The sequence below is a fragment of the Miniopterus schreibersii genome (assembly GCF_964146895.1).
Source record: "Miniopterus schreibersii genome assembly, chromosome: 8".
Classification (NCBI taxonomy): Eukaryota; Metazoa; Chordata; class Mammalia; order Chiroptera; family Miniopteridae; genus Miniopterus; species Miniopterus schreibersii.
The window spans coordinates 60,957,528-60,975,722 of record NC_138109.1 but is presented as its reverse complement, the minus strand read 5'-3'; the positions used below and the strand labels follow the sequence as shown (position 1 = coordinate 60,975,722).

Sequence of the window (18,195 nt, the reverse complement as noted above, 5' to 3'; positions counted from 1 at the left end):
CTCTGGTGTGCATCTTGGTCCTGTCCAAACCTACCCAGCCCCAACAGAAGGGACCTCAAGCCATGGGTTGTTGATAGCTCCAAACAGGGTACTTAAGGCCAGTAACAAACAGCATCTGACATTGGCCTGCACTAGAGACCTTTCAAAAAGACAGAGTCCTAGCAGGCCTACCTAATACATAGAAACAAACCCAAGTAGGCAGCCAAAATGGGGAAACAAAAACACAAGCCTCAAATGAAAAAACAAAAGAAGTCTCCAGAAAAAGAGCTAAAGGAAACAGAGATAACCAAGCTATCAGAATACTGACTGTAAGGATGCTCAACAACATGAAAAAAGATATGGAAACTATGAAGGAAATGAAGAATGATGGAGCAGAAATAAAGAATACATTGGAAGGAATAAACAGCAGATTAGAGGAAGCTGAGGATCGGATCAGCAAATTAGAAGACAGGGTAGAAAAAAATCAGAGATCCAAAAAGAAAAAGCAATGAAAAAAACAGAAGGACAGTCTAAGGGAGTATGGGACAACATTAAACGTAACAATATTCACATCATAGGTGTGCCAGAAGAGGTCAACAGTAAGCAAGGGTTAGAGAACCTATTTGAAGAAATAATGGCAGAAAACTTCCCTAACTTGGTCAAGGAAAAAGTCACCCAAGTTCAGGAGGCATGAAAAATTCCAAGCAAGAAGAATCCAAAGAGCCCACACCCAGACACATCATAATTAAAATGCCAAAAATTCAAGACAAAGAGAGACTATTAGGGGCAGCAAGAGAAAAGCAATGTTACTTACAAAGGAGCTCCCATAAGGCTGTCAGCTGACTTCTCATCAGAAACTCTACAGGCCAGAAGGGAATTCCATGAAGTATTCAAGGCAACGCAAAACAAGGATCTGAAACCAAGGCTACTCTATCCAGCAAGGCTAATATTCAAAATAGATGGTGAAATAAAGAGCTTCCCAGACAAAAAAAAAAAAAAAAACGCTAAAGGAGTTTATCACCACCAAATCAGCATTGCAGGAAACGTTAAAAGGACTGCTGTAATAATAAGATGAAACAGAGAAACATAGGCATAAAGAATTAAAATAATAACCTTAAAAACTTTAAGGTAGAGCCCAGCCGGGCGTGGCTCAGCGGTTGAGCATCGGCCTAGGATCCAGGCGATGAGGGTTCGATTCCCTGTCAGGACACATGCCCCGGTTGCGGGCTGCAGCAGATCAATGACTCTCTCATCATTGATGTTTCTATCTCTCTCTCTCCCTCTCTATCTCTCTCTCTCCCTCTCCCTTCCTCTCTCTGAAATCAATAAAGATATATTTAAAAAAAAAAAAAAAAAACTTTAAGGGAGAGATCAACAGCAATACAGTCATAGTCGTGGACTTGAACACCCCACTGACTTCACTGCGTAGATCTTCGAGACAAAAAGTCAACACAGAAACAGTGACTAAATGGCACACTAGATCAGATGGATTTAATTGATATTTACAGAACATTTCATCCCAAAGCTGCAGAATATACATTCCTCTCAAGTGCATATGGGTCATTCTCAAAGACAGACCACATGTTAGGACACAAAAACAGTCTACAAGTTCAAGAAGAGTGAAATCATATCAAGCATCTCAGATCACAAGGGCATAAAGTTAGACGTCTGTTACAGTAAAAACACTCAAAAACATTCAAACACATGGAGGCTAAATAGCATGTTATTAAACAATGAACGGGTTACCAAAAAGATCAAAAAAGAAATAAAAAACTTCCCGGAAACAAATGAAAATAAACACACCACAACCCAAAATCTATGGGACACAGTGAAAGCAGTCCTAAGAGGGAAGCTCACAGCACTACAGGCCTACCTCAAAAAGCAAGAAAAACTTTTAGTAAACTATCTAACCCTACAACTTAAAGAATTAGAAAGCTCCCCTGTGAAGTCATCTGGACCAGGGCTTTTGTTTGCTGGGAGTTTTTTTTATTACTGCTTGGATTTCACCAGTTTGTATGAGCCTATTCAGATTTTCTGATTCTTCCTGATTCAGTTTTACATGATCTCACTCATACGTGGAACTAATAAACAAAATAGACTGAGAAACAAAATAGATCCAGAGACACAGAAGCATGGAACAGACTGAGAAATCTCAGTGGGAAGGTGGGGGTTGGGGAGTGAGTGGGGAGAGATTGATCAAAGAACTTATATGCATATATGCATTACCCATAGACACAGACAATAGTGTAGTGAAGGCCTGGGGTGGGGGTGGGGGAGCGGATTCAGGGTGGAGGGGACCAAAGGGGGGGAAAAGGAGGGATATCTGTAATACTTTTGACAATAAAGATAAATTTAAAAAAATTAAAATTAAATAAGATGGTTTCAGTAGATCCAGGTACTGATACCTTATTTTTTAAAAACAGGTATTTAAGTCAGGAGCTCAGGAAAGAAGAGGGTGCTAGAGATTTGGGGTCATTAGGGTATGGGTAATAGCTGGTTTCATGGTTTTGATGGAGTTGGCCTAGAGTGCACACAACCAAGGTCAATCAGGGCCCAGAGATGGTGAAAACCTGCACAAAGGCACTGGCTATGAGAATGGAAAGAAAGATACAGAAAAATTGCTAGAAATGACAGGGTGAGGACACAGATAAGAGCTGGAACTAACTGAATATGGAAATGAGAGGAGAAGAGGAGCAGAGACCTAAAAACTATGTAAAGGTGGAGAAGGTATTAGAAACCTTCAGCTCCCAACAGATGCCCTGAAAGGCACAGATCATTTTCCTAAAGTCTCACAAACAGTAAGCACCCTGAGTGACCGGAGAACAGTGATTCCATTAACCTTAATAAAGAATAACAGTAGCCCTGGCCGGTGTAGCTCAGTTGGTTGGAGAGTTGTCCTGGTCAGGGCACATACCCAGGTTGGGGGTTCGATCCCCAGTCAGGTGAGTGTGGAAGCAACCAATCAACGTTTCTCTCTCTCTCCCTTCCTCTCTCTAAAATCAATTAATAATAATTTTTTAAAAAGAATAACAGTAGAAGCATTCAAGGAAATAATGCTTTTTTTAACAATGGATTCACTGTAAACGTGTTCAATTTCAAGTCCCAGTAAGGCAAATTTCAAGTGCCAGAAGACAGTTTTGAATATGTTTAGATTTAAAGTTCAAGAGTAGACATGTTGATTTGAAAGGCATTAATATGACAATAACATGGACATACAATGATATAACTCCTTTGAGAAACAAAACTATGAAATCTGAAATGTGAGTCTTACATCTGTTTATTAAGATGCTATACTGAAAATTTTAGAATGTGCTCCTTAGGAACTTGGTTTAAATTGTTTCCTGGCTGATATGGCTTCCAGGAACCTTAAGAAAAACTTCCCTCTTATATGGAACATATGTGCACATACTTTTAAATAAAATGTAATTTTAAATAAAATGTCCAAACCATAATCAAGTCTAGGAAACTAAACTCCATTACCACACAAAAAGGAAATAATACAAGAAAAATTTCCAAACTTTTGGAAATTGTGGTAAATTAAGTACAGAGACAAATTTTTCATGTTCCTCCTAAAAAGGAGGGATCTATTTTCCCAGTCTTGAATCTGGGCCAACTTGTGACTTGTTCTAATCAACAAAGTGTAGTGAAAGCATTTCTGCTTTCACCTTCACCTCTTAGAATACTGACATGAGACTTCCATGTGAGTGACTGGGCCAGCCTGCGATGATAAAAAGTCACTTAGATAAGAACCAAGGCACCCACATCACCAGCCAGCAGGTATGAACCTTCCAGGGCAGCCAATCCTCTAGCTGAATGCAGCCTCACAGGTAACCCAAACAAAACCAGCAGAGAAACTGCCCAGCCACCCGTAGAATCAAAGGGGGAAAGAGCTGTTTCATGTCACTAAGTCTTGGAGTGATTTGTTATACAACTATAGATAGCAAGAGATATGCTTGTAAAAACTCATATTAAAGAAGTCAAAATCTATTTTTGAATAAATGATATACATATAAAATGATATGTTTGCAAAATGATATGGTACACATATCAAAAAACCTGTGGGATATAACCAAAGTAGTGTTTAGAGAGAACTTTATAACCTTTAATGCAGACATTAGAAAAGAAGTCTGAAAATTTGTAATCTATCTCAGAATTGTTGGAAAAACAACATTAAAGAAAGTATAAATAATAAAAGAATAGAGATAAAAGCAAATAATAAAAACAGACACTCAATAGAGATACAGCCAAAACTAAAAGTTGGATTTTTGAAAAAAATTAACACATTTTACAAACTCGGGGCAAAATTGATCAAAATAAAAAAAGAGAGGGCAATATAAGCAATATTAGAAAATGATCTACAGATTAGAAGCAATCTCCATCAAAATCTTAACATGCTGATTCTAAAATTTATAAAGAAGTAATACCAATGCAAGAGTTGATAACTGAGGTACTTTTCATAGTTTCTTTATGAGTCACTGCCTTCATAAAACAGGGTTCCTCCAAAGCATCTAAAAAATAGTGAGCATTAAATGTTTATTTACTTAGACTAAGTAAATAGGTTCATAATGACACTTAAGAAGAACTCATCAGTCACCACCAGAGGATAACAGGAAACTAATGTATTGTTTTAAAAACTGGTAGAGGCAAATGTCTACCCTGCCTTTCCCAACTGAACTGTACCACTGGGTAATCAAACAGTAGATGAAGAAAAGTATCTTTTTACGGAAGCACTCCATCTCACAAATGAAGAAATAACAGAATTCAAGTATCTCCATTTTGGAATCCCTAATAAATTCACTGATCAGGCATCAAACAGCAGTGGCTGCTAAAATCACAAAAAAAGAAAGAACCAGACACTATGTACCTCCTGATGGAGGTTAGACCACATCAACACCTAGGAAACATTCTTGTCCAAAAAAAAAACAAAAAAAAATCTGAACTTGATCAAGTTTTTAGATCCAACTCCAATTTAGAGGAAATACAGAGAATGAGTGAAAATTATGCAAATAGCATAATACAGATTATGGAATCTGGTTGCTTCTACAAAATATAAAAAGTGTATGTAGGGGAGAAATGACAGCGGCACATGAAGACTGAAACTTCAAACAAACAAAAGACACAGGCACAACTAAATTAGTGTTTAAGAATGCACATTTGGGTGATAAAGTTATAAAACACTGCAAAGATGCAATTACTGTAGAAGTCAGGATAGCAGTCACTAGTAGGGGAGAGGGAAGGGGCAGTGATTGGGAAGGGGCATGTGGAAGGCTTCTAGGGTAGGTAGCAAAGATTTATTTCTTGACCTGGGCAATATTTACAAGGGTATTTGTTTTGTTTTTTTAAAAAAGTCATTAAATTCGATATGTATTTTACACAGTTTTCTGTATTTGTGGTATAATATACAAAGTTTAAAAAATCTTAGAGTATAACACCATGACTGTATGTTTTAATATTTACTACAATAAAATTTTAATAATTAACTTCATTTTGAATTTAACATAAGACTTTTTTAACCCCTGAATAATTCTTGACTGTTCTTTTGAATCAAAGTCCATCTGAAGGATGAGATAGAACATTGTTAATTTTCTCTAATACTTTACTTTGTCTTTTACCTTCCATATGGTTATTTCAAAATTTAAAAGTCTTAGAATCACGTACCATTTTTACCTCTCTGATTCCTCACTGGTAAAATGAAAACAGTAAAAAAAACTGCCTCAAAAAACTGTTGTGAGGATAAATGTAAACTATTTAGAACAATGCTTAAAAGACAGAAAGTGCTCAATAAGTGGTTAGCAGTATTGTCTACAGCTTCCAGTCCTTGCAGTCCCTTGTTGTTAAATAGCAACTCCACACCTTTGCTCATGCTATTTTCCCTACCTAGAATGCCTTTTACCCCTTAGCAAAATACTATATAAATCTCTTAAGATCAGGTGCAAATGTGAAACCTCCCCATGTAACAAACGGAAGAATTAAACATTCCCAATTCAGTGCTCCCTCCCACAGATTTTTGTTCCCTACCACACAGATCTAGTAATACTGAGTTGTACAAATTTTCTATGTATTTCCATAAGACTTGAGTTAGAAATAATGTTCATTCAATTTGGTATCTCAATGCCTAGCCTATTGATATACAACAAACATTCAGTACAATGTACTAGATGTTATGTTTCCTCCCACATTGTTATTTTCTCCAATGGAGGGAGGGAAAGTAGCTATTTTGTTGAACCAGTGGTAAAATACATACAGAAGTGTATTCAACCATCAATTGTTAAACTGGAAATTATCTGATACTTATATAAAAAATAAGATCATACTATGTATTCTGTCCTACACTTACCCCCGCCCCTTCTTTACTAAGCAACACATATTGGGCATTGGGGGGAGCAAATTAATACTATAGTTGAAAACAACTTAAATCTAATTTCCTGATGTAACAAAACTATACTCATAGATCAATGGAGAATACTGTAAATAAAATATTACCAGGAGATTTAATTAAACCAGAAATTTGGTGTGAAATGTTAAAACAGAGGATTTTTTCTTTGAAGAGCCTGTGAGTTTCTCAACTGCAAAAATCTTGTCTAGTTTAATTTGTAATCTTCCCAAGTTTCAATACAAAACTAGCATGAAATAGGTCCTGTCTTCTCCCACTATACACATGATCCACCTAGGAAGAGACCTATCTTATTCATCACTACATCCTCAGCACCTAGCACGAAATGCTGAAGTAAGGTACAAACTTGTGTCATACCCCCCAATTCTTGAGACTAGGCTCCCTTATTCATCTCTGTACTGCACATTGGAAAACCCATCACCTGACACTCGGAGGGAACTCAATGTCTTCTGAGTTAGAGCATGATCCTTGGGTTCCTTTCTTTGAGTGGTTCATTGATTCCCAGGCCAACCTACTCCCACCCCCCCCAACCCCCCGTCCTTGTTCTGGAATGAGGAAAATATCTGACTCCACCTCAATTTCTTCCTTTCCAGTAACTTAAGTTCACCTCCAAGATGTACTGAAGAATGACAATAACACTGAACTGGAGTCAGAAGACTGAGTTTGATGCAAACTGACATGTATTTTTACAAGCAAGTTAAAAACGTGCAGTAAAGAAGAAATGCAAACAATATGCTAATGCCATATCAATCAAAGCTAAGCTGCATCAGCTGTAAATTACATCCTAATTTCCGAGAAGCTGAAATGTGAAAAAGGACATTTAAATGAGAAAAAAGTACATCTCAGAATCAATGAAATATGACAATAATCACAACATAGCTGTTTTGTCCATTTCTTCTAGTATTCAAATATTTCATAGGGTGTATTTATTTTGATAATGCAAAAATATTTAATTTTTAAAACTATGAAGCACGAAACTAATTTTAAAACAAATTTTTAAGTCTAGTCCTACTCACTAACGTAAATTAACCTTATAGGACCATACTTTTTCCTTCTGAGAATGCACCATGTCATGTTGCTTACTTCATAGGTTTATGAAGTAAATGTTTTAAACAGTGACATACAGACACAACATGCTGATTAAATGACTAAATTATGATTTACCAAAAGATATTGCCTCACATCTCACAGCATATTTATCTTCAATGGCAACAGACAACTTAAGCATAGAGTAAGTCATATAATGACTTACGCATGTGTATGTGTAGTATTGTGGTACCATTATAGTGGTATGTACGAGTGCTACATCTAGTCACAGATACCAAATTAGCTGATTATGCTTTGATGTGCTTTATTTTCAATTTTATAGTTTATTATTTAATTGAATTAATTCTGGACTGCTAATCCAGTAAGAGGATAACAAATGCATGTTTTTACAAAACACCTTTTAGCATACTCACTACAGTTTACCTAACAAGGCTTCAAATCATCTTAATAAAAAAAAAATCATCCCACGAAAGAGCACAACCATCAGTTATCCAAAGCATTTTATCCTTATGCTTATGGAAGATTATGTTCTTGACAGATATGCCTAAAAAAAAAGTGATTTCTTTATACAAAGAATTTTATGATGAAAGCCATGGTCTTAAGCAAAGGCCCAATGCCTAATTTTTTTGTAGAAATGACTACAAATGTCATTTTTAAACAACTCTAATACTCCATAAAAATAATAACAATAGAGAAATACAGTGACCAGTTTCCATAAAACTTAATTTGACATATGTAATTCTAAAGAAAATTAGACAGCCTGTCTTTCTTCTTCATAATTCCAGTTAATACTTCATTGCAACAGCTTATATTTTATTCATCAGGTCATGGATGAGTTTGATGTTAATCCTAGAAAAAAATTACAATGTATTTATCTAAATTGATAGCATGATATAGGTACTCAGAAGAAAGTGGTAAACTCTAGAAGCAAGAATGAGTTCGCCAAAAAGTCATGTCAGATCAAACTCATTCTCTTCTCTGAAGGAAATCATGAAAATTCTGTAAACATAGTTTATTATGCTACAAAGCATTTGATGGTGGACCAATCAGGGATCCTCCACCTTTCCCACGTAAAAGAGACCAAAGCCACATTCAGCTCTAGGATCTCATCTTCACAGCTCCATGACAAAAAAAAACAAAAAAACCCTTCCTTCCCTACTGACTCCAGCAGAAACATCCCAAAGGAGGACTCTGACTAGCCCAATATGAATCAGATGCATTGCCCTAAGGTCAGAGTGCCAGGTCATTAACAAAAGGAAAGGTGTGAAAAGATGCGAGGTAAGTTAAAGATGAGAACCAATACAACACCCAGAGGGTGTCAATTAACAGACAAGTGATAGTGGTGTAAATACTCAGTTCTATACTTAATTTACTGGGAAAACAGACAGAAGGAATACCAATTAATGTGCAGGATAAAAAAAATTAGAGGGAAGAAGTGATATGCTCAAAGATAAGTATAAACACCTACACCCAGGTTTAAATAAATAAGTAAATAAATAAAGAAATAGTTGATCACAACAAGCTGAAGAGGGGAAAGGAAGGGAAAACAATTGTGTAAACTAAATATGAGTGAAGAATACTGTTTGTCATAAAAATGAATGTAACCTCTCCTATTCTAACAAGAGCTTAGGATCTACAAAGCAGGTTCCACTCCGTGCCAGTCAGACCACACTGAAAACAATGAATTCAGTTTCTGACCTCCTCTTTAAGAGGTGAAGAAATAGAGTATCATATTCAGGAAGCAGCAACTGAAAAAACACAGAGGCCTGAAACCATGTCACATAAAAGTAACTTAAATACTATCCAGTTAAAAAATAATGATACCATTTTTATAAATTTCTAAGACTTGCTTTGCACATGCATATAAGAGGGGCCCAAGCTCCTAAAGAGCTCATATATATTTAAGGAGACAACACTTAAGAAAAATTTGTTATTTAATACAACAGTAACCATAGCCCTAAGAAATGAACTTTTATAGTTAAAAGTCATTCAGCAAACATTTTTTGAGAGCCTAGTATATGCCAGTCACAGTTCTAGCAAATAGGGCTATAACAGCAAGCAAGACAAGACAAAAATTCCTGCCCTCATTAAACTTACATTCTAGCAGAGAATAGACAAGATAAATATGTAAAATAAATAGCCCATTTGATAGTGAGAAGTGCTAAGGAGAAAAGTTAATCCAGGAAAGTGGGCAGAGTACTTGTGAGGAGGATGCTCTTTTAAAGTGAGTGGCAATGGAAGGTCTCACTGTGAGATGTCTAATGAAAGACTGAAAAGGGGCAAAGAGCATTCCAGGCAGGGGAATGGTAAGTGCAAAAGCCCTGAAACAGAATGCCTGGCCAATGATGCTAATGTGCCCAAAACTGAGAAGTGTGATTAATTAAACAGTCTATACCCACTCCCCCCACCAGCAGACCACACAGTTCTGAGAACCCTGCTTTTGGACAGGACCTGCCATTAGCTGGTTTCAGTACACAGTTGCTTTTCCTGGCAAATCCCTGAAGGCCTTCCTCACCTATGGTTGCTTAAGCATCTCCTTTTTATTCTGGGGATCCAACTGGGGCCAGGGCCTGCCCCTGTAAGACCTCCTCTCAGTTCATCGTAAGGGTCTCATGCAGCTACAGCACCTCACTTGACTCATGCCTGTACTTTGCAAAACATTCAGTGGGCCTGTAAAACAGAAAAGTGAAACCAGCCCCTCCCAGGGCTTGATTTGAAAGGGGCAGATCTCAGGAAGGAAAGTATGCAGGAAAGTTGGAGAGAGGTTAGTGGAAAGAAAGCGCAAGGGGTAGAAGCTACAAATATGAGAACATCCAAGGAGTACAGAAAAGACCCAGCAACAGGCCACAGGGCTGATGGTCAGGGAAAAATAGTGAACAGATTCCCAACAGTGGGAATGTCTAAAGAATTTGTAAATAAACAAAGGTCTCCATTTTAAGCTGTTCACTATGCTGATAAAATCACTGCCACTAACTCCCAAATTTTAAATAAAACTCGACTACAAACACCTGCTTTGTGGCTGATGCTTTAAAGGAATGAAGGCAGATACCAAAAAGACAGGCTCAAGAGACAAGATGTAAGTGGGATCTAAATTAGATCAGAAGCAAAGAAGTGGAGTAGGTGTGTCTAAGAGAAACACAAGCTCCCTGAAACTCCTGAGAGACCTGGGGGAGGAGACTGTGTTCCCATCACCTGTAGACTGGAGCTCTGTAAAGGATGAAGAATCACCCCATGAGCTGGCAGACCTGGCTACACCCTGGTAACTGACCACTAAATCACACCCAGTCAAGCGATTAATAGATAAAACAAGAAAGGTACTTAAATTCATGCTTCAGAAGGTTAAAAAGGGGGTGATCATCATTTAGATCATCAAGAGTTGTTAAATAAAACTTCATGGAAGGGGTGACCCTGAGCTAACCCTTAAGGGATAAGAGTTGAGAGCAGAGGATACAGAGAGAGAGAGATTCCAGGTATGGCTAACATCATGAATTCCAAACAGCCAGGAATGAGTGTGGCCTGGTCAGAGAACACTGCAGAAACTGGCCTATTTGGAACAGACACTACCCATTGGCAGGCAGTGGCATAGAAGATTAGCCAGGTAAGGTGAGATCAGGTGGAGGAAGGCTCTGAAATACAGGACGAGAAATCTGAACTTTGACAAGCATTCATAAGAAGGAAAAGAACTGCTTTGTTCTGTTTCGGTGTCTTGTTTTCTTTTCTAAGATCATAAAATACTCTGGCAATGTAGACTGGTCCTTTTCCCTACCTTCTAAAATTGGTCCACTGATTTCCCACTACCCAGCTCATGTTACATTCCCCCAGGTACACAACTATTAGTCACTTCTGTGAAGATAATGTCTCTACTCCTGTTTGTACTGGTCCGTCTCCAACTGCCTATCAAACAATCACCCTCACAAGTTCTTCAACTATCCTACATCATTGGCCCATCCTGTAAATACTTACTGTCCATCCCGTGACATGTGCAAACTAGGAATTTAAAGGTGACTCAGTCCATGCCCTTAAGAAATTCAGAGTCTGATGTAGGCAGAAGCCAAGAAAACGAACTAATACAATACAGGGTGGTAACTACTAGAATATAGTAGAGGAATGCTTAAAGTATCCTGAGAGCTGAGGCCAATAACATCAGTTTGGAGATCAGAAAAAGATAGAAAATGCCGGAGAAAAAGTGTTGACTGCACTGAGTCTTAAAGGAAAAGAAACGTCAAAGGGTGAGGAGGGGACCTGGGATGACTGTGATTACCATCAGACTGCAAGGCTGGGCAGAGGGCCATGCTCAGAGATTGTTAATCCCATATGGATGGATGAGTAGAAGTAGTAAAGTACAACACCATGAACACCTCTCTCTCATGCTAAAAATTTTGTATTTCTCAAACAGCTGAAAGATTTCAATTAAAAAAAACCCACATGATCATATTTGTGTTTCTTAAAAAGTGGAAGATGGCTTGAAAGGGCACCACAAAGCTTTTTCTCTCCCTATCAAAAACTGCAACAAAAATCTGATAAAGGCTGCTATAACATTCAATTTCTCTCGTTACCCACAGCTACCCCCTTTCTAGGTTTAGCTCACATCCTTCATAAAGCCTTCCCTAACTCTTCCCAAACACATTAATCTTTCCTTTCTCAGAACTTCTAAGGAATACCTGTCTGCACTGCATTGTCAACGCTTTACATTTTAACCTAATTTACAATTAAATTTCTTCTCCCTAACGAGTACATAAGCTCCCTGAGAAAAAAATGTCTAATGTTTTTTGAATGTTTGTATAAAATACACACATCCCCCTCTAGCACCTAGCATAGTAATACAACATTCTGAAACAGATAATGCCTTTGAACTGAATACATGGTCTTCGTTATCCATGGGTAAAAATACTCCACTATTCCCGATAAATGAGGAACAAAATAAGATGTATAATTAGGCAAAACTAAGGTGAAGAAAGTTAGTACACTGACAGCAGGAAATGAATACAAGGGAACTTTCTGGGAAGATGAAAATGTTCTATTTATGATAGGTGTGTGCTACACTGTTGTACCCATTTATTTAAAATACATATAACTAAGATTTGTACAGTTCAGTATATACAAATTTTACCTAAAAACCTGTAAAAATAAGGGATGGGGAACAAGGAGCTACAGATGAAACAAAACTTGAAGAATATTGATGATACTTCTCAGGTAAAGTGTACAGGGGTTCATTATATTATTATTCCGCATCTACTTTTTAAAAAAGTAATGTGTGAAAATTTCCATAATAAGAAGTCATATATGTTTATATATAATTTAACTGGGTGAAAAAATTGCATTAACAAAACTAAAAAGTAACTCAGAACATTAAATTACTAGTTCTCTTAATGTCTGAAATAATGTGACATTGTAACTTTTATAGTGGTTTTACTGGCTCTGTTGCCTATCTGATTCTAAGAAATACCTTCTAAGGTAAACCTACTGTTGACAGCATACACCAAAAAAAAAAAAAAAAAAGGCTGAGAAGCCACAGGTTCCTTAATTAAGCACCAGATAGTAAAATCAATTAGCCCTGTTACCAAATATACCCAAAAAGCCAGTACAATTTAAAGTTAAAATTTTCTAATCTTCAAACTGTGATGCCAAAGATAGGGACTAAAAAGATGTTCGTAAGATTCTGGGAGTACAATATCTACAAAGACAGATTCAACACCATTCTTAATAGTTTTAAAATAATTCAATCATTTTATCTCAGTAACTCATACTCTGCAGTCTCCTCCCACAACATCGTTTCTGAAAAAGAGATTTTAAAGAATTTTACATAATGAATAAACACTTAAAATTATTTAGTAGGACAAATTCTGTGATACTGTTTTGCTACTGTTTCTATTATTTCCCAGTAGATTATGTTGAAAACTTCTCTTACTCAATAATCTATGGTCTCATAAATCAGTAGTTACCTTAGCTGTGACTAGAAGGGACATGAAGAGTTTCTGGGATGCTGATAATATTCTTATGTGGGTGCTGATCTAAGTGCTTATTAGACAAGTGAGTTCTCTTTGTGAAACTACTTCGAGCTCTACACTTATGATATGTGTGCTTTTCTTTTCTTTTTTTTTTTCTTTTTTTTAATATAGCTTTATTGAGTTCCGAGAGAGGAAAGGAGAGGGAGAGAGAGAGATAGAAACATTAATGATGAGAGAGTCACTGATCGAGCCTGCAACGTGGGCATGTGCCCTGACCGGGAATCGAACCCTGATCGCCTGGATCCCAGGTGGATGCTCAACCGCTGAGCCACGCCCAGCCGGGCTGTGTGCTTTTCTATATGTAGTACTCCAATAAAGCAAAAAACTTTTTAATCATAAAAGCAAGCCAGAGCTTTAAGGGTTGTCCTCAAATCCCTGCACCCATACAAAAACACCTGTTCTAGGCACTGAAACACTTCTCTGCAAAAATGTAATTCAAAGTTATTTTACAGCATTTAACATTTTCTATAGGCATATTCTCAGACAAGAAAGAACTTCTACTTGCAGTTGGGGCTTTGAAAGCACACAACAGAAAAATTGCTTACATTTCTCAGAATTAATCCTTTCAAAAGCAAATTAAATAGAAGTGAAAAGGTACAATACTCTTTTGTCCAAAGAAGAAAATCATTTTCAATTTTGTTAAGCAGATTTAGGAAGGAAGAGCAAGTCCATCACTTCAGACTTTAGTAAGATAAAAAATACAGGTTAGTAAGAGCTTCATGGAAAGGAAGGCGACTTGTCAGTGTTTTAGTCCAAAGTCTACTACTAATCAAATATTTTAGGCGAACCAAAAACAGAAGGCAACAAAACCTGCCCAGAGAGATGAATGAAATACAATGCATGAAAGCAGTATGCCAAGTTAATATGAAATATCCAATCACTGGCAAGAATGCTTGGGAAGTAACCTCATTCATCTGCTGAAAGAAAGTGTCTCCCAGCAAATAAAATACTGTGTCTGTAACCCCCCAACAGTGACTCAATTCTCTGCCTTCCTCTAATTTTATCATCTCCCAAAGTTAAATCTAAACATTAAAATTCAATCGAGGGAGTGTAGTGGAGTATAATCAAAAAGGATCTTGCTCTGGCTGGACGGCTCAGGTGTTTGGAGCGTCGTCTATACACCAAAAGGTTGCGTGTTCCATCCGGATCGGGTGTGGGAAGCAACCGATCGATGTTTCTCTCTCACATTATATTTTTCTCTCTCCCTCTCCGTCTCCCGCACCCCCACCCCTTCTCTCCCAAAATCAATGTAAACATATCCTCGGGTGAGGATTTTTTTTTAAAAGGCGGGGGGGGGGGGGGGGGGGCTCACCTAAAACACGTTTACACCTGCAGAGCCAGGGGAGGGAACCTTGCTTTTCAGATGAAACGCCAGGGCACTCACTCCCTGACCAACTCTAAGGCGGCACCACTTTAGAAAGCAAGTCTGCCAAGTGGGTACAGATCGTTCACGGGAACCATCCTCGCGACTTTCAACAGCAACTACTAGGGAATCGAACCACACCTCGTCCGAGCGACTTAAGCAACAGCGTCCAGCCTGGCAAGTCCAATCCCACCCTCAAACACACACACACTCCACAAAGCAAATCCACCGTGTGGCAGGAGATGAGATGGCAAAACTAGAACACACGCAGAAAGTTGTGGCGGTGGTCTGGGGACGCAGCGAGGGGCGCGAGCCTCGGGACTGAGCCTCTGCTTCGCTGGCGGGCGCAGGTTCTACACCCTCCCGGGGGCAGAGGAAGGGGCGGGGGAAGCCGGCTGGGGCGCGGGGAGCGCGGCGGCCGCCCGCGCCGCGGTCACACGCGGACACCCTGACATTGGAGCCTGGCAGCAGTCGCAGCCGGCGCTCTCTCCGCTTGACCCCGCAGGGCAAACGGACCGGTCCTCCCGCCGCCGGGCGGGGCGGGGAAGCGCGCGAGGAGCGCGCGCTCAGGCCCGGGAAAGCGGCGCGGCTACGGGCCTTCTTACCCGCGCAGGCCGAGGGCGCGGCGCCGCCTGTGGAGCAGGCAGAGCAGCAGGAACGCGGCCCCCGCCAGCGAGGAGTTTCGCGCCGTCAGGTACTTGCTGAAGGCCGCCATGGCACCGCGGGAGCGAGCGAGCCGGCCTCCGGGACTCCGCGGTGATTGCCTGAGTGCAGGAAGCGCGGGGGAGACTGGGAGGGGAGGAGCGCGGGGGGCGGGGCGCGGGGAGGGCGGAGGGCGGGGCGGGCGGCGCAGGACCGCCCCCTGACGCGCGCCGCCCGGCCGGCCGCCGCCGCGGAGCCCACCACACGCTGTGGGTCGGCGGGAGCGCGGCGGGCGCCGCGGCGACCGGAACTGTCCCGGGCGCGCTCTGCGCACGCGCGGAGCCCGCCCCGCCGCCGGGACGTAGGCGCGGAGAAACCGCGGGTCTTCGCTCGGTGCCTCCGTACTCCTCCGAGGCCGGGTCGTTGTCCCGGCCTCACCCCTCCTCCCACGTCCGCGCGCACACGCCCGGGCTTTCGCAAGAACTGGAAAAGCGGGCGAGGCCTGCGCGAGGGATTTCGTGGGACCTGCCTCTCCACCCCCGGTGATGGGCCATTGCCGCCGTCTTAAAGGAGCCCTGGGAGAAGGGACTGGCCGCGTCACAGGGCAGTGACCTAAAACCGAGGGCTCGGTTATCCTTGAGACGAAAGCAGCAGTCGGGAACTCCGAAGAAGTGTGGGGAAATGTGGGAAGAATGACTACCTATCGAAACCCTTCTTTCCAAGGCTGTGTTTTCCAAACCCTGGGTTGTAATTTCTAGGGGACTGTGAAACCAGTTTGGGAAATCGAGATCACCACTTTTGGTTTTTTTAATGAAAGCGGGAGGAATAGAACACGATATAAAATCTCAGAATGCATCACGTGTAAAGGAGTTGTTTTGAAATTTTTATGCCGGTCTTTTGTAACTACGTGTCCCGAGTAGTGATATAAAATGCATTTTTTTTTTTTTTTTATGTGAGCCTGATCAAGCAGAAAGTTTGAGAAACACTGTTCTTTGCAAAGAAACATTCAGAAATAACAACCGTGCATTGTGCTGGGCTGGCGTTTTCCCAGGACCTGGAGAGCGTTGCAGATCACAGCATTCTCCTGCCTGGCCCTGAGGATGCAGAAATCGTCTTTCCCGGCGTTTAGACTCGGGTATGGACAGTAACTTAGTGAGTTCCTGTCTTCAGTTAAGGAAACTGGAGAAAATCAAAGTGTGTCCGTCAGGAAATGAATACAATATATACATGCATATTAAAATAGCCTATGAGTTAAAGCAGCCCTCATTAAAATAGCCCACAAAACGGGTGCTTTCAATTTACAGTAAGTTGGTAAGTTGTCTAATACGGATGACAAGAATCACAAGGACCAGATATACTAATGGTGTATTAGTGTGTGTGTGTGTGTGTAGGGGTTTTCAACAGTCTCAATTTCGCTAAACTAGAGCTTCTACTAAATCTTCATTTGCCATGGGTACATTTTATTACCTCGTTTAAAAATTAGGTAAATTGGTAAGCCTGGCACAAAGGATACAAGAGTGAACTGATTATAATCCTTATTCTCCAAAGGCTGGTGGAGATGAAAAACACCAAGGGCGGGGGGGATTATCAAAGGCACGATGATGGCATAAGAAGAGAAAATGCTTAGTTTTCTAAATCTAGAGCTTTCGATTAAGGCTTGAGACAGAAGATGATTTTGTAGCTGAATCCTAAAAACCAGAGAAGTTGCTTAGGACAAGAGGGAAAATTACTAATTCACTAATTGCTTAGTAATATGAAAGTGTTAGGAACCTTGGGAGAAAGTTGACTGAATGAATCACTTTGGAGTTTATAGCAGTGACGGACAGCATGCAAAATTAGTTGAAAATGTAGTCTGTTTAGGAAATAGATTATATTTCAGAAGCAGGATATATTTAGGAAGTAGACTAGAGGAAAGATAAGAATGATTCATTGGGCAAGATATTCTAAAAGGTACCCTTGTTCAAGAAGCAGGGGTGATTCTTTAAAAAAAGAAAAGAAATTAGCCTGGCCGGCATGGCTCAGTGGTTGAGCATTGACCTATGATCCAGGAGATCAGGGTTCAATTCCAATCAGGGCACATGCCCAGGGTTCGGGCTCTATCCTGGGTGGGGGGTATGCAGGAGGCAGCCAATCAATGACTCTCATCATTGATGTTTCTATCTCTCCCTCCCCCTCTCCCTTACTCTCTCTGAAATCAATAAAAACACATTTTTTAAAAATGAAATTAGTTAATATGAATTCAAATAATTTTAGCTGTTCATAAAGCACATCAGATAAATATCACCAGGGACAGACCTGTGACCCAACAAAGTTAGGTTTATTAGCTTGCTGCAGCAAAGGACACCTTGCAGCCGAGGAATTGTGGGCATGTCTCCAAAAAGGGAGGAAATGGGGGTCATTATAATATTAGGGGAAGGGAAGAGTTTAGGTAGAATCTAAATAAAACAGTGCATAATAGACTCAGAGCAAATCAGATCTGTATGTGAATGGTTTTATATCAGACCTTAGTTAACAAGCAGACTCAGGGTTCTGTTGCCTTGGACATATAAATTTAAGATTGATGTAGAACATTGTGTTCCAGAGTCCCTTATCTGAACCCATGCAGTGTAAATTGAGGCTGCTTCTCTAAGTCAAAGTGACTTGGATAGTTTATATCCCCCACGCAAGAAAGGAATGCTCTGTTCTCACTAATATGAGTCCCAAACAACCAAGTTCTGACAACCTAGGATTTTAGAGAACAAGGTTCCTCACCATTAGCTCCT

At 40.0% G+C, this 18,195-nt stretch overlaps 1 protein-coding gene across 2 annotated transcripts in view; it reads right to left on the bottom strand.

Moving 5' to 3' along the window:
* Window positions 1-15,591, bottom strand: part of ABCD3 (ATP binding cassette subfamily D member 3) — a 68,281-nt gene extending 52,690 nt beyond the window's left edge. For both annotated transcript variants that reach the window (XR_013999459.1, XM_081146213.1), the window contains exon 1: window positions 15,397-15,591. Coding sequence is in view for 1 of the 2 variants with exons in the window: in XM_081146213.1 (XP_081002339.1) it covers window positions 15,397-15,506 (110 nt within the window). In the remaining variant the exon portion in view is untranslated. The remainder of the gene's footprint in view (window positions 1-15,396) is intronic.
* Between the last annotated feature and the right edge of the window lie 2,604 nt (window positions 15,592-18,195).